Here is a 16,266-nt window from a genome sequence, read left to right on the forward strand (position 1 = left end):
ACGTTTTAAACAGTTGGTGGCGACATTACGCTGGTGGTGTGCTCATTAAACTGTAGAAGAAGAAGAACGGCACGCTCATTGGATGGGAAGGTCGTTCCTCGGAAATTGCGTCACAACAGTCATTTGGTGGGAAAATGAGTTCGCCCCTGTGCACGTTTGTCTAAAACGCAATAATATGTATTTTGTGAGGTTTACTGTAATACCAACATAAGCGTCTACACGCCAAGCATATGATAGCTTGAAATATTCATGCGCAGCGGCCTTGTAGGTGTTTTAAAATCATCAGGCTAATCAGGGAAAGTTCACTCTGCCTATTGTTTGCTAGCATGCTAACACAGTAGTGAACGGTCTGTCGCCAAGTAGAAACAAACTCCTATTTTTGTTTATGAAGCTGAAATTGTTCCCGTTGAGAGGAAATTTGATGCGTTTTACATTTTGTTAACCTTTACGGCAGCGCCCGGTGAGTTTATTTCACTGAACTCTGGCTAATGAATCGATGTTTTGACCTGTGAAGAACCAACAACATGCCAGAAATCAAGCTGAAGCACGTCGTGTCTTGCAGCACCGAGGACACTGTAAGTTGCTGCATTTAATTTGTAAAATGTGCAGTGTATAAAGGTATGTTCAGCCCAATAAGAACCACTCGCTTCTTGTCATTGAAACAGGCTCACAAGGCGGACAACCTGCTGAGCTCCGACACCTACAGAAAGTGGAAAGCAGCGAGACCCGGGGAGAAGCAGACATCAGTCATCCTGCAGGTGGGTTTTTGTCCTGTGCTGGTCAGAAGTTGCATTTGCGATTATCGTGGTTATTTGAAGATCAAAAAGTGTTTCGTTTTATAGACAAAGGTCTTGAACATTTTGTGTGTATGTGTACAATATTAGATGATACTTACAAATAAAACTTAGTGATCCAAATAAAACACTGTCCCACGCATCTAATCTCAGTACATCAAATTAAAAAGTCTTCCCATTTCTCCATAGTTGATGTAGTTTTGTTCTTTTGGGGAACCCCCTTGTCTGCATTGTTTGTCATTTACATATATATCAGTGGAGGATCCTGATTCCCCTTATTATCCAGATAACTTCTTGAAGACTGTCTGTTGATTAGGGAGTAGGTGGAGGTAAAGTTTATGAACTCCAGTGTCTTCAAAATGCTCCCTGTTCACCCCTTTTGATAAATGGGCATATTTCAGTCATCTTTGCAAGTATTCTTTAAACATTTTTGAAATGTTGCACCTCTGCCTGTTGGTGCTGCTAGCCATTTGTTGATCTTTTATACACACAAAAGTAACAAGACCTTTCTAGCTTTTCTACTTTTCACAAAGTACAGCAATTGTTTCACTAAGGGACAGTTAGTCTGTGGCCAAGTTCACTTTTCATTTAAATAAGAATCTTTAAATGTATTCATACTTTGTGGATCTACTAAAGGCTGGCAGCTATGTTGATGTTTTTCACACCGGTGCTGTTTCACTGTTGTTTCAGTTTGAGAAGGAAGAGCAGGTGCACAGCATTGATATTGGAAATGAAGGTTCAGCTTTCATCGAGGTATTGGTGGGGAATTCTTCAGCCATCAGGGACCAGGACTATGAGGTATTCTCATAAACAAAACAAGGTGTCTCACATGCTAACTATATTAATTAGTCTTAATTAATATTATCTACATATTTATGTCTTCTTGTTTTAGGTTCTTCTTGTTATGTCATCTTTTATGTCCCCCACGGAGAGCCGTAATGGCACCAATATGAACCGGGTGCGTTTCTTTGGGCCCAACCAGCTGCAGAAGAGCACAGCACAGGAAAAGTGGGACAGAGTAAAAATAGTGTGTAGCCAGCCATACAACAAAGTAAGTGTGCAGTCATTTATAATAAAAAAGTTTTGGTTTTTTTTTTTTTTTTTCAAATGTGTTTCAAATGCAATATATCCATAGAACCTTTTCAATTTATGAGATCTTTTAAATGATCAAAGTAGAGTAACAGGACCTATATGCATTAAAGCTGCATGGTTGAGTATGTTGATGATGCAGTTCGATTAAGATAATTGCTGAATTAAAGGTCACTTCTGCGAAAAGATGATGTGCCATATGTGAATGCGTATTTTATAGAACATCGCGTATGGTGTGGCCTTTGTCAAGTTCCATTCACCTCCTGACAAAAATGATCCTTCTCCAACAACTTCCCCTGTAAGTTTCTCTCAGCATTTCAGTTATTTTCACTTGGGGTGATGAGGATGTTGTTGACTACAGCTGGGGATTGTTTAAAATATTTCAGTACTAGGGAAACCTGTAAACTAAACATGACTTGCTAAAATTGTATGTTTTGAAGCACAGTACTACAAAACATTTTGTACTGTGGCAAAATCGTATGGCAGTTTACAAGCATCCACATGAGACTCCATATTAAACAATATTGTCTGTCTGTTTACAGTGTTATTTCACTTGAAAAAGAGCAAATGTAGTATTTATATTTTTTACTTTCTTTAATGTCTTTACTTTTGTCTGTTTTAACCTTTGCTTCTTCTGTCATATCAGAAACTGACAAAGCTAGGACAGTTCAGGGTGAAAGATGATTGCCCTTCATCTGGACCCAGCCTTAAACCTGGCAGTCTCTTCTTCAGTCGGGACAATGCATCAAAACCCAGTGCATCACTCAAAGGTAAGTCAGTGTATTTAACTCTACTAGCTTTCTGAAGCCCATTTAAATTCTTTCAGGTTCTTGTGATAATAAACTTTGAATCACTTTGAATAATAAAAATCCAACAGAGTGCTAATTAGGTTTTATTTAAAGCTACATAAGTGTGCCAGGAGACATAAGCGAGGAGGTGACTTGAAAGACATTCTTTATTATCAAGTTAATGTGTGAGAATAGTTCTCCTTTGTTCCCTCACCACCCCTCTGCACCTCTCTCTTCAGTGTCTCCTCAGAATGAGAAGTTGAGTTATGCTGCTGCTGCGTTGCAGGCTGGTGGCACCTCTCACTCTTCAGGCCAAGCTTCATCATCCAGCTCTGCCTCACCACAGGTACTACACATTACTATCACCTTCTTAACTGAAAGACAGCCAGAAACCAGCTGCTTCCTTATTGAGCAGCATTTTGTGTTTTATGTTGACAATGAGAAAGCTGAGGAAGATGAAACATATGCAGTCAAGCTTGTTGGAGTGTGGGATCTGTAGTTATTGGGAGTTTTAACTGCCATGTTTCTGGGCATGTTTATTTAATTTTGCTTATCACCAAATGAAAAGTCAAGCTTTTGATTACATAAGTGAAAAAAAAATTGAAAATGTTTTTTTTTTTTTCTTCACATTTCCATCATCGTTTGACACGGTTTTCATCTTTAGCAAGTTAAGATTTCACATTAGTCTCATGCAGTAGAGTAAAAACTCACAGGTAAAGCAAAAATTATCAGGCATATTAAAAAAATATTTTCTCATCTAATAGTGGTTTCTGAAAATGTCAGAGCACAGAGTAGAAGAGGTGACTGTTGTGGAGCAGGAAGTAGCAAAGATCTGTAAGGATGAAGAGTGGAAAGGCAGTTGGTCCTGACGACATACCTGTGGAGGTATGGAAGTGTTTAGGAGAGGTGGCAGTAGAGGTTTTGACTGGGCTACTTAACAAGATCTTGGAGAGTGAGAGGATGCCTGAGGAATGGAGGAGAAGTGTACTGGTGCCCATCTTTAAGAACAAGGGAGGCGTGCAGAGTTGTGGAAACTACAAAGGAATAAAGCTGATGAGTCACACAATGAAGTTATGGGAAAGAGTAGTGGAGGCTGGGCTGAGGTCAGACGTGAGCATTTGTGAGCAGTAATATGGTTTCATGCCAAGAAAGAGAACCACAGATGCAATATTTGCTTTGAGAATGCTGAATGCTGTACAAGACAGTGGTGAGAGCAGCAATGTTGTCTGGTTTAGAGACAGTGGCACTGAGAAAAAGACAGGAGGCAGAGCTGGAGGTAGCAGAGCTGAAGATGTTGAGGTTCTCTCTGGGAGTGACGAGGAATGAGGACATCAGAGGGACAGCTCATGTTAGATGTTTTGGAGAAAAAGCCAGGGAAGCCAGATTGAGTATGATTTGGACATGTTCAGAGGAGGGACAGTGAATACATTGGTAAAAGGATGCTGAGGTTAGAGCTGCCAGGAAGGAGGCCTAGAGGAAGACCAAAGAGGAGGTTCTTGGATGTAGTGAAGGAGGACATGAGTTTCTCTAATGCATCTGTTGCAAACACACAGGTACACAAATTTTTATCATTCTGGTCTTTAGGTATGTCAATTTTTAATTACTTAGATAAATTGTTCCCTCACAGCCACAAGCAAAAAGAAAATTTGAGTTCAGCAAAGAACAAACAGTCGGTGGGCCTCCTCCTTCAAAGAAAATGAGCCCAGCTGGCTCACCTGAGGGCAAAGCTGCAACCCCCAAACACAAGCCTAGCACAGCCAGCACGCCCAGCCCCAGTGCTGCAAAAGGTAACAATTTTATTAGTGTCTGAATCGTAGCAGACAGGTACTTTTCAGCATACTGACCTAACTCTTCTTGGATGTCTACATTGGTTCTCCAGCTTACCCGGTGCAGAAGTCTGCTGAAAAGAAGAAAGAGAGTCAGTCCAAATCCAAACCCGAACCCAAACAGCAGAAAGCAAAATCCAAGGTTGCACAGCAGATCCCTTTCAAGCAGATCATGGAGGGGGTTGTGTTTGTCCTCAGTGGCTTCCAAAACCCATTCAGAGGAGAGCTAAGGGAAAAGGCTCTGGACATGGGAGCTAAGTATCGACCCGACTGGACACCTGACTCCACGCACCTTATGTAAGTACCTGGCAGAAAAGAGGAAATGTAGTGAAAACTGTGTGCTTATATTGTCCTGACTTTAGCACTTGTCACTGTTTATGGATTTTATGGTTGCATGTAAGTAATGCATGCAACCCTTAAGGCAGTAATGTGATAACTTAGGAAATGTGCTCATTTTGTTTTTGCTGACCACTAGAGGAGAAGAAAAGTCCCAGTGTCATGTTTGTATGGTAAAGATGAAGTGTTCAGCTGTCCAGCTTAGCAGTCCAGCTCCTCCAGATATTACTGACATTTCATCTGTGTGCTAAGTAAATAATTCTGTGTAATTTTTAGTCAGTATCCTTGATAGCCTTTGTGTTTGACAGTTTTCACAGATTAAACAAAATTTAGAAGGTTTTTGCTCAAAGATACATTTTCACTGTAGTTTTCAATAAAGAGAGTCCTGGTGACAAATACAGATCTGAATTATGGCCCCACAAAGAGAAAGTGAAGAGAAAAATGGGAAGCAAATGCAAAATAGCTTTGATAAGCCAAGAGATCAATGCGTAGTAAAACTGACACTGCTGGATGTTGGCTGATGAGATTAAAGACTAGTAGTACTTAAACTTTCTCAAAGTAGATTTTTCATACAGATAGTTCAGATTTTTGGATCATTTCAGTGAGAACATGTAAAAACACAAGCACACATTTCACTGCTGTACTCAGCATGTCACGAATCATTTAAAAGATGATATAATGATTTTTTGTGGTTGTGAGATTGTTGTTTAATGTTAAAGATAAATATGTATTAGTTAATCAGTTAGGTAGATCAATATAATGTACAGAAATTGATAGTAGGTATACAATGTTATACAAATACAAAGTTCTTATATTTCCTTTTTAAAATAGAAGTTCACCATGAGAGGCGCTCAGTTGCTTTGTACCCATTTATATAGAGGTTCGTCAGTGAGTAGTGGTTGCTGTAGACCTCTGCAACAATCCTCTGGTTATATTCTGACTACACAGGGTTCAGCTCAACACGGCTCCACAACTATCTTTCCAGTTAAATAACTTACACAATCAACCACACTCTTCCAAAACTGTTGTAGCTGTTTACACTCACACAAACCGTGAGTTAATGTACTGTTTCTTTCCCCTTCCTGCACTTCAAACAAATATCAGGACACTAGGAAATATGATAAAGTCTGGCAGGTATAAGACATGAATATTTTATCATGAGACATTTTTATCTTTATTTAATTTTTTTTTTTATCATTGAAGCGGATTACAGGATTGTGTAAGAGCCCTGCTGGCACTTTCTATAATTCACTTTGGTTGTATCTTGATCTCTGCTGTGAGACCTGATGATTGCCCTTATCAGCTTCTCTTTAGTGATATAATCGTGTGTGTGTGTGTGTGTGTGTGTGTGTGTGTGTGTGTGTGTGTGTGTGTGTTTGCGTGTGTGTGTGTGTGTGTATATGTGTATATACACATGTGCATACACATGTGTGCGCACATCTGTTTTGGCTCATTAATCTCCAGCTGTGCCTTCGCTAACACCCCCAAGTACAGCCAGGTGAAATCAGCAGGGGGCATCATCGTACGGAAGGAATGGATAATCGACTGCCATAAGAAGAGGCAGAAGATCTCCTATAAACAGTAAGAGAGAATGAATTCAACATGAACTGGTGAAAATAGATAATTTTATAGTAATAAAAAAGTAATAACAGCTAATCTGCACCGAGTTGGAATTTCCAATGTGTAGAAGGGCCTGAGCTCAGCTTTGGCCTCATGAACCCCTTTGAGTCATTGTCTTGTTAAAAGCCAGTTCCACAGGTTGATAATGTTGTTTTAATGTGTCCATTGAATAAATCCACCTCTGACAAATGCTTGCATCTGTACCTACGTCATATAGCACAGCACTCACCCTGATTGAAAAATACACCCCTCACAGCAGTGGCGCTCTCTTGCTACAGAGAACACTGTAACCTTGCGCAGCTGTTGCCTGCTGTGATCACAAATCCAGCCCTGCCAGCTCCAGCAGCTCTCTAATTATATGCCTCATTACAGGCTGAGCTTTAGCAAGATCAAGGTTGACTGTCAACGCATCACATGAATCTGTGTCCACTGAATAATGTAGAGCTGAATACACATCTTAGGCAATGGAAGGAAGGATTAAGCGAAGGAGTACTGTACTTGTGTTATACTGTATGAAGCTCTGCTTTATCATTTTAAGGAATTTATTCCTGCTTGTTGTAACTGGCTTAAAGGTGAATCTATTTCTGACCATGGTTTTAGATTACAGAAGGCTACTGAACCCGTTGGTCTCAGACTTTTTGTTACTTAATTATTTTGTCCAAAAAGCATCAGGAAACAGTAAAAATGTTTTTTTCCGACCAACACTCCAAAACAACTAAAATATTTAATACTATAGGAAGAAAAGTGAGTTCTTATTTTTTGATGTGGAACTACCAAATATTATTCAGGATTCGACATGCAAGAAAAGGTTTGAAATTGTTGGTCACCAGTCCTGGCAAAAGGCTCACTGGCATCAAAGCATTCAGACCCTGTGGATAAATCAAACTTTACTTCGGATTTATAATCTATTAGATATGACACATCCATCAAATTTATTATTTATTAGATGCGACACATCCAGTGCCTGTTTTCTAAAGCCCCCCAGCATTTGTTCACATGTTTTATGTAAAACGCGTTGCTGCACTTTTGGTGATGGATAGTCTGATCAGTACTGGGATATTCTCTGTGCCCTGCACTGCAGCACATGTTTATTTTCTTGTTTTAAACTGGTCTTAATTACATGAGAAATCTCTCTGCATTAATTTGTGACTCAAGTTGTGAATGAAGTGTTACTTAATTTAAACCGCATCCATTTACAGACCAAACAAATGGCATTATTTTAAAAATAATGAGAAACTGACAGAATATTCAATTATAAAAACATGTCAGTGTGTTATTTGATTTATGAACACACAGACGTGTCATTGGTGGTTATAATTACGCAAGTTATTTTGATGTGACATTTCAAAGGCTTTATTGTTATTCAGCTCATTGTTATCCAGGATACATCTCTACATATGACAGCGTGCGTGCATCCATTTGCGCTCACAGTCGTCTTCAAAGCCACAAGTGAAAGTGGTCAGAGTTTGTTGGGATTATTCTAAGCTGCCACAGTGTTCACATGAGCCCTGCAAAGAGACTGAGACAAGGTGTAATGTGGGGAAAGCTGTTTAAATAGGTAGTGCTGAAGGGTGATGGCAAATCTGATTCTTACTGTAAGATTCTCAGGAAGTGTGTTGAAATGAGAAGTGCACTGTTGCCATTCTCCCTCATGCTCACCTTTCTCAGTCAATATCTGATTGTGTCGAAGATCCCTCAGCCCATTCTTTCCTATGCTCCCCCACTCTTGTTATCCTAATAATCCATTCCCCTGCCCAGCACTGCTATTGTGCAACACATGGAGTGTGCAGCTTTGATGATGTACCCTTTATTTAAAAGCTGCATCTGCTATGAGTAATTAAAGGGAACACTTACTTTGATGATAAGTACCCAAACAAATACACACACTCACAGTTAGTCGCTCCATCATGCACACAAACACTTTGTCTCAGAGCATCTGGAGGAGAATGCACAGCTTCGTTTAGCTCCTGCTATGCATATTTGCTGTGGAGTGTATATAATATTAAGGTTGTGACTCAGCTAAGCACCCCACACATACTTTGTCCATAGTCATTATCCAATCAGTGAGGATCCAGAAAGAGATGAGCAGAAAACACTCAAGCAGCTCTACGTCTTATCACAATAGGGCAGAATAAGTAAACAGATTTCTCGTTACAAACTAAGGCTGAGGCTGTGTCGCATCTTCCCAAGAGGACTTGGAAAATGTCCGCACAGTCACTCTGTGATAAATCTGCTGTACATCTATCACACAGGCACATACAAAAAACATGTGAAAGTGTGCAAAGTGTCATCGTTTTGCCCTGATCACTGCTAAACAGAAATTTAGCTGAGATATTTTTATGGGACTGTCAATAACTAAGAAGCTACTGTGATATTCAAGAATCAATAAAATGGTTGAGGTTGACTGTACCATTGTTTTAAATGTTGTAGCCCATTAACTGCCAAATAGTTGGTATAACTACTCTGTTTTTATACAGTAACAGTCTCAGTGTATGGAAACTAGGTTATTTCTCACAGTGGGATGTGCTACAACAGCTAAGTTGCTGGGTTGTTGTCCCACAATGGGGAAATTGCAAATGAAAAGTAGAAGAAAGAAATAGCAGTGATACTTAAAGAAAATAACCATAAAGATATTTACCATATTTACAATAAGAATATGGTAAAATTAAATAATATAATAAAAATATTTTAAAAAGCTAAATAATCCTTCTTCCAAGTGGGTGTTTGCTTCTTTTTATCTGCTTTACAGAATCTAATTATAGATGGAGAATTGCTTTGGGTATTGTTAGTGTGACAAAACAAACCAGTTTTAAAATGTCACATCAGGCTCTGCAGTAATGTGATGATTGCTTTTGACTATGGAATATGAATTTAGGACTATGTAATTTTATTTTTTTTATATTACAGATTAATCGGCTGATTGATTTATTTAATTCTTAATGAGTTGGTCTAATAATAAATGTCAGAAAATAGTTCCTAGGGCTCCCAGTGATGTCTTTAAGTCTGATAAATATTCACCTCCAAAGATAAATAAATTCATTGTAAGATTTAAACCATTAACCACTTGTCAAAATTGTATTAGCTCTAGTATAACCCGATATTACCGAGTCAACAAACCACCATCAGTAGAGCAGGTTTACCTTGTTTGTCTGCTTTTTTGAGGTAACACTTGTCATTAGCAGCAAATTTTGTTACTTCCTTTGCAGACAGTGCCATTTTTCATTTTCCTATTTCCTGGGCAATGAGTTTTATGTAACAAGTAAGTATAGGTCAGTGAAATGTCTTCCTATAGCACTGGGGAAATGATAACACCTTGATGCTCATATTTCAGCTCTGTGCTCTTCACACTTCTGAGCTGATAATGTTCAGGTCACTTTAAAGTGGCTTCAGGGAATATATGGAAAGGGTGAGGAGAATGTCACATCCTCAATGTACACTGTGTGTTTGTACTTGTACTTCTGTCTTTGTGAGGACAATCTTGAGCATAATTCAATTGGATTGAGAACATTTTGGCCAGTTCCCACTTTTTCAGACTCCTGTTTGAGGTTTAGCACTTGGTTTTAGGATTAAGGTTAGTATTAGTTTTAGGTTGTGCTAAGACATTTAGTTCTGATGGTTAAGAACAGGACTGATGTCTAGGGAATGCATTATATCAGTAAGTGCCCCCTCAAAAGTAAAAGTGTGTGTGTGTGTGTGTGAGAGAGAGAGAGAGAGAGGGGAGCAAGGTGGATTTGCTAGTTGGTTATTGCTTGTTTTTCTGCATGTCCTCTGGATTTCCTGTTTTATTATTGACACAGTTATCTATTCTCTGTGGAATATAGAGGAACATTTGGCTTTTTATTTCTCTCCACACTCTAAATGTTGCAGAGAACATAACAGATGGACTTTTGCTCCTTCTTTTATCATTGCACTCTATCTTTTATGAATTTTGTCCCCACTTCTCTTTTTTTGGGGTTTTATGATTGATGAGCTATCTGCCAAGAAGGCTTAGTTTGCAGTCTTCTTTATTTGTTAATATTTTTCACAAAGAATGTAATTGAATTTCATTCAAATGTTGTGGACATTCAGTCAAGTGATTAGTTTTCCGTATGAATCCAGTAGTTCTTCTCTCTGAGATAAAGTTTCTCACTGAAATGGAAAAAAAAATCTGCCACAGACAAATGATTGTCTGTCAGTTTGTTCTGATTCAGATATATAATTACATGCAAATTAAGAATTTATGAAGCTTTATTATTCATATAATTACTTGTGAATATATTTTTTTAGATTTTGCAAATACACATACTTGCGTGACAAGTGGGTGGAGCTGTTTTGGTTATTTCTGTAGCTGGAAGCAAAAGTCAAATTTTTTTCATACATTTTCACTCAGTGTCTGTTTAACGACCAAAATGACAATACTGACACGTCTCAGTGTGATTAAAATATACTTTCTGACATATGCAAATTAAGTGTCATTTAAAAGTCCATCTGCCCATCCTCTTATCATCCCTAATTGCTTCAGCTTACACTGCTGTACTCTTGCTTTTGAGCCTTTTTTATATGATAATTGTTAAGATTGGTAAAGCTATATTTATAACAGTTAAGGCCACACTTGAAGGCAAAGGTCCAGTGGTTATAGAGAGAAGAGACATATTAAAGACATTTTCAGACATTTTTTTCTCTTCCCAAGAGATAACAAGCCTAATTCATGACTGATTGTTCTGGAGTTTGCTTGATAGCCAAGTGTCATTTTTTTCCTCCCCCTTAGTAGATTAGTCTTCTCTCCCAGTATGCAAACTTCCAAGTGTTTAGTGCACAGGCACCAGTAATGTTTTAACATCAAGATGAATATTACCTTTGAATTTTAATTTCGTTCCACTGTTGCCTGACAAAGGCTGATGGTGATTTGAAACACTGTACAAGTAAAGCTGACTGGGAGCAAGATACATTTGTGTGGGTGTTTGTTTTCTCTATGTTCATTAATCACTTTTGACTCACCTGTTTCTCGTCTTCCTCCAGGTATTTGATGGATGGAGCAGAGTCAACCTCGGAGAGCGATATGGATGACGAGAGTGAAGAGGAAATAAAGACAAAGGTACTTTTTTTTTTTTTTGTTTTGTTTTGTTTTGTTTGTTTGTTTTATTTTTTTTTTTAATAGTGAGAAAGAAATCCTTTTTCCAGTTTATAACAGTCACTCTGTTCATGCTGTTGTTGCAGACTCCACAAAAGCAGGTGAGACAAGTCACCCCCAAAAAGACACCAGAAAAGCGAAGGAATAAAGAGGATGAATATGATGAGTATGCTGTCTCCACCGATGTAGATGAACCAGGTTTGCATCAAATTACTTTAATGAAATGTGAATGTAAACTAAACTCTGTACAATGTTTTATTTAACGTTCAGTCACCATCAGCGCTACCACTTCACTGACTCCACACTTTGTTTACCCCAGAGCCTACTTTTATGTTCCCATAAACAGTTCATCTACTGTAGCTCCACCAGCAGGTCAAAATTTCACTTTGTTCAAAATTTGGCTTTATGAGCGGATCCCTTCAGTTTTATGAGCGGATCCCTTCAGTTTTATGAGCAGATCCCTTCAGTTTCAGCTGTACTTTGGATTTAGTGCTAACTAGCAGATGCTATTATGGTAACATCCTTAGCTAAACTGGTGGAAATTATGGTGGTTTGACCTGAGCTGTCACTTTAAACATGCTGACACTGGCATTCAAAGCAGCATTCTGCCTACATACAGGTTGAAAAAGCTTCACTTGCGGCTGTAGGTTGAAATCATTAAGGTTTAGTCCGCAAGTATCAATGTGGACACTGTTGTTTTGTAAAAATTACACAATTCACTCCTACTGCTAGATATAACAGCAAATTAACACCTCATTATGCATCCAATTAGAAAAAAAACATCTCATACATCCTACTTTTTTAATTCCTGTGTTTGAGTCTAGGAATCAGCTTTTTTTGTCTGTTTATTCAATTTACATATTGACATAGATCACACTTTATAGACTTCCACAGAGTTGTCCACTGCAATCAGATTGCAATGAGAGTAAATAAAACAAAGAACAATGCTATTAATTGCTAAATGCGATTTTGTCTTGGAGGCAATAATAAACAAAACACACACATAAACATGCCAGCTGAACATATGCAATATTTATATCTAATTCAAGTGCTGATTTGTGAGTGGCTTTGACACATGAGAAGTGAGTCATCAAATAACTGAAGAGGAAGAGTAGGCAGCAGTGGAGCTGGAGAGGACTGAACAAATTCAGAAGAGCAAGAGGGACAATGTGAGAGCCCAGGGATTAGAAATAAGGGCTCACCTTTAAGAAGTGCCTGGAAATGGACGAGTTTACAATGCTGGGACAAAAACACATACTGTTGATGCTGTTGAACGGAGAAGTAATCACCATGACAGGACTTGTGCATGATTCTCATTTCTATGTTAATGCAAGGCCAAATGTAAAGTGCCGAGGTGCATCAGTGATGAGAGAGAATAAACACTGACTGACCAAACCTACTTTTACCCCCTCTATAATGCAGGATTGTATGTGAATGAAAATGTATCCAACAAGGTTAGAGCCTTTAAACTGCCGATATGTTTACTAGGCACATGGGTTCATCTAGCATTTCTCTCCGCCTGCTATGCATAATGAAAATTATCTATAGTGCCTTGTAGAAAACATAAGAGTTAAAGCAAGTTTAAACTCTTATCTTAAAATGTCCAGAAATTCAAAGCAGGTTCAACTCTCAACTCTTTTCATAGTTAATCAGGTTTAAGATTAGGGCCATAGTGCAGTGATCGTAGCTCAAGTAACTGGAAGGTAAATAGAATAATAATTACCCTGCTCATCTGTATTTATCTAACATAATCCATACATTAACTTAATTTTGTGTAGTGGAGTGTAGATGCACAAAACTATTTATGCTTATAAACATAATTTTAAGAAGGCCTTTTTAAGTTTTAAAACTAGTCAGACACATCAGATTTGTCCTTCTTTGCAGGAGATGATGACGATGATGAATCTGCTGTGGACACAGAGGATGAGCTGCAGAGGTAGATACATAATGTCAGTGATGTTTGTCCTTGGTTGGTTGTTCTCTTGTGGTGTTGTTGCTTCAATAGTAAAATAACCACTGGTTTATTCCAGTCTGTAATTCCATTTTACTGGAGCCAACCTTTCACTGATAATCACATAAACGTTTTCCCTCGTAAACTAATCTCTGAGAATGTCCACTAACGCTCCTATTACAGAGAGAGTGGTTAGTTACAGTGGTGTGCTCATACTGAAATAGGGAACTAAGAAACTGTTCCAATAGTTTTTATAAGAGATACTTTTAAAATGGCACTCTTACTTTAGTCAGTACAAACCTGTGGTGTAGGAAGACAGAATTAAACAAGTAGGGAGGGTTTTCATTCCAGAAATATCATAAGACATTAAGAGGAATTTTTTTACCCTTGTGAAAAGGGTGGAGAAGGAGAGCAGACAGAAGAAAACAACAGCGGAAGTGAAACTGGACAAAGAGGAGGATCCGTACGGGGGGTCGACAGACGAAAACACAGACGCTGAGGCTGAAGAGGATCACCCCATCCCTGAGTTACCAGGTATGTGTGTTTGTTCATGTCACCAGGTCCTCCCTGTAGTTTTGTCTGTTGTTCCTGTCACTGGAACAAATGTCCTCCTGGCTTTTCAGACATTGCAAACACTGACAGAAAGTCGTTGGTTATGTTTCTGCCTTTTAGAAGTCCCACATGCAGTGTTTACCTCTTTCCATGGTTTTCTTTGGTGGTTTGCTCCTTTCTTCCCTTTATGAAAACAGAACCTGGAACTTCTCCACATATGTTATGTTGTCAGCAATTACACCTTTCTGTCCTTTCTTTTTCCATGTTCTCGTTTCTTTCAGACTTCCTGAGCGGAAAGTACTTTTTCCTTTACGGTAAATTTCCTAACAACGAGAGGCGCCTACTGTTGCGGTACATCGTGGCCTTTAACGGGTGAGAAAGACCAGAAGTAACCTGATACCATTCAACACTTTAAAGTAATGTGACATGAGAAGATAATGTGTGTGCTTAAATCTCTGTAAAACCTGCTGACTTTGCTGCAGAGCAATTGAGGACTACATGACAGAGAAAGTGCAGTTTGTGGTGACCAGTGAAGGGTGGCAAGACTCTTTTGAGGATGTGAGTTGAGTCGTGTTTTCTTTGGCATTATAACTGCATTTCAAGAACAGTAGTTCAGAAATGCATTTCAGACATTTGAAGATCTTGTTAACAGTTTCAGATTTTTAATAGTATTTGCAGATCTTCTATCTGTAATGCACTTCATGCCCTCTCTCTCTGTTCCTCTCACCTTACGACAGGCACTGATGGAGAATGGCAACCTCAACTTTGTCAAACCTGCCTGGATTTATGCAATCAATGAGCGACAAAAAATGCTCCCCTATCAACCCTACTCTGTTGTTCCCTGAGCAGTACACTGTATGTACAGAGAACAGTGTACACAGACACATTCACAGTTCATATCCTGAGGAAGCAGCAGTGGGAAAGCCATACACAGTTTTTCTCTTTTTTTATTCATAACTTATAAGAAGCAATAAACCAACAATCATTTATTAATTCCTTTATATTGGATCTTTATTAAATGTGTTCAGCCCTTACCTGGGCTACGTTTTAACTACAGATGTTCTCCCTTTTGGCTGAGCTGGGAAGTTCAAAAGGTGTCCACTGGGGTGAGTGTTGGGATTAGGTTTTGTTATTTTTAGCCTTATATTTGGTTTTTAGGCCTAGCTTGTCCACAGAGTATCATCATCATCATCATCATCAGTGTGTCTCTTTGGCTTCTCTAATTCAGGACTTGTTTGAATTTCTTGCTTGCTGTGCTACAGTTTGCTGCTGCTCACCTCAGCTACCTCAGGCTCTATCTGAAAATTGCTTATCACCCTGTACTGACTCTCAGCAGCGCTGATAAAGACTCTGTAAGCGAGTAAGTTATGGTGAGAACAGTCCAAAGTCGGGGTCACAGGTGCCAGATTAAGACTGCAGTCAAATATAAAACTTCAGACAGTCTGGGAGACTGTTTGTTTTTCTACTTTTATTAAACCCTGTGAGTGTGAAGGATTTCTCTATTATTGTTGAATTCTGATAAGTCTCAGTTTGTGGGTTTGTTTTATTCGTGTTAAATATTATAGGATGTGGTCTGTGGGGATATAAACGGACGTCAGTGTCTCATTCCAAACAGCCGAGTGAAGTCACATGGAAATGTTGGGTTTACTGCTTTGACTGTTTTGCTTGTCTAAAGTGGTTTGTTTAAGTCTCTGTCTTAAACATGTTTTTCTTATAGTACTTAATTATTTTGTCTAAATAAAAAAAAAGACTTTAATTAAATGGATTGCTCTCATTTTTATTCACTATGCCATCTTTGCATCTAGCTGCTCTCATTTCTTCCTCTCTATCTGTAGCTCAAGAGGTACTCTCTTCCTTTTTATTCCTTCTCATCTCTCACCCTCTCTCCACTCTCTAATTTACTTTTCTTCATTTTGCACCCTGGAGCTATTGGTCTTCTGCTCTTCAGTCAAGGGGATTAGAAAAGAGCAACGTGGACGAGAGACAGGAAAGGAGGGTTGCAGGGAAGGAAGATGAAAAGGTCTGACTTCTGCAATGTGTGTGTGTGTTTGTGTGTGTGTGGTAGCAGCTAAGGATTGGTTTGTTTTATTGTACTTGGGTGCAGTAAATTTACACACATACCACCAGGTGTGGGGTATGTTAATACCATTTCCTGCAACCTTGAGATCAGTCACTGATTTCTTTTTTCCATAAAAGGAGG

General features: G+C 38.7%; 1 protein-coding gene across 1 annotated transcript; it reads left to right on the forward strand.

Annotated features, from left to right (window-relative positions):
- The first annotated feature begins 106 nt into the window (after nt 1–106).
- Nucleotides 107–15,822, forward strand: xrcc1 (X-ray repair complementing defective repair in Chinese hamster cells 1). The gene is made up of 18 exons (XM_026316869.1): nt 107–126; nt 455–575; nt 666–758; nt 1,485–1,592; nt 1,687–1,845; nt 2,104–2,181; nt 2,530–2,653; nt 2,911–3,017; nt 4,299–4,458; nt 4,551–4,794; nt 6,298–6,414; nt 11,452–11,527; nt 11,650–11,761; nt 13,448–13,499; nt 13,912–14,048; nt 14,348–14,438; nt 14,549–14,624; nt 14,804–15,822. Exons 2-18 carry the CDS (start codon nt 525–527, stop codon nt 14,909–14,911), a joined length of 1,893 nt encoding a protein of 630 aa, XP_026172654.1. The 5' UTR covers nt 107–126; nt 455–524; the 3' UTR covers nt 14,912–15,822.
- The last annotated feature ends 444 nt before the right edge of the window (nt 15,823–16,266 follow it).

Source organism: Mastacembelus armatus, chromosome 16 (assembly GCF_900324485.2).
Source record: "Mastacembelus armatus chromosome 16, fMasArm1.2, whole genome shotgun sequence".
NCBI classification, from domain to species: domain Eukaryota; kingdom Metazoa; phylum Chordata; class Actinopteri; order Synbranchiformes; family Mastacembelidae; genus Mastacembelus; species Mastacembelus armatus.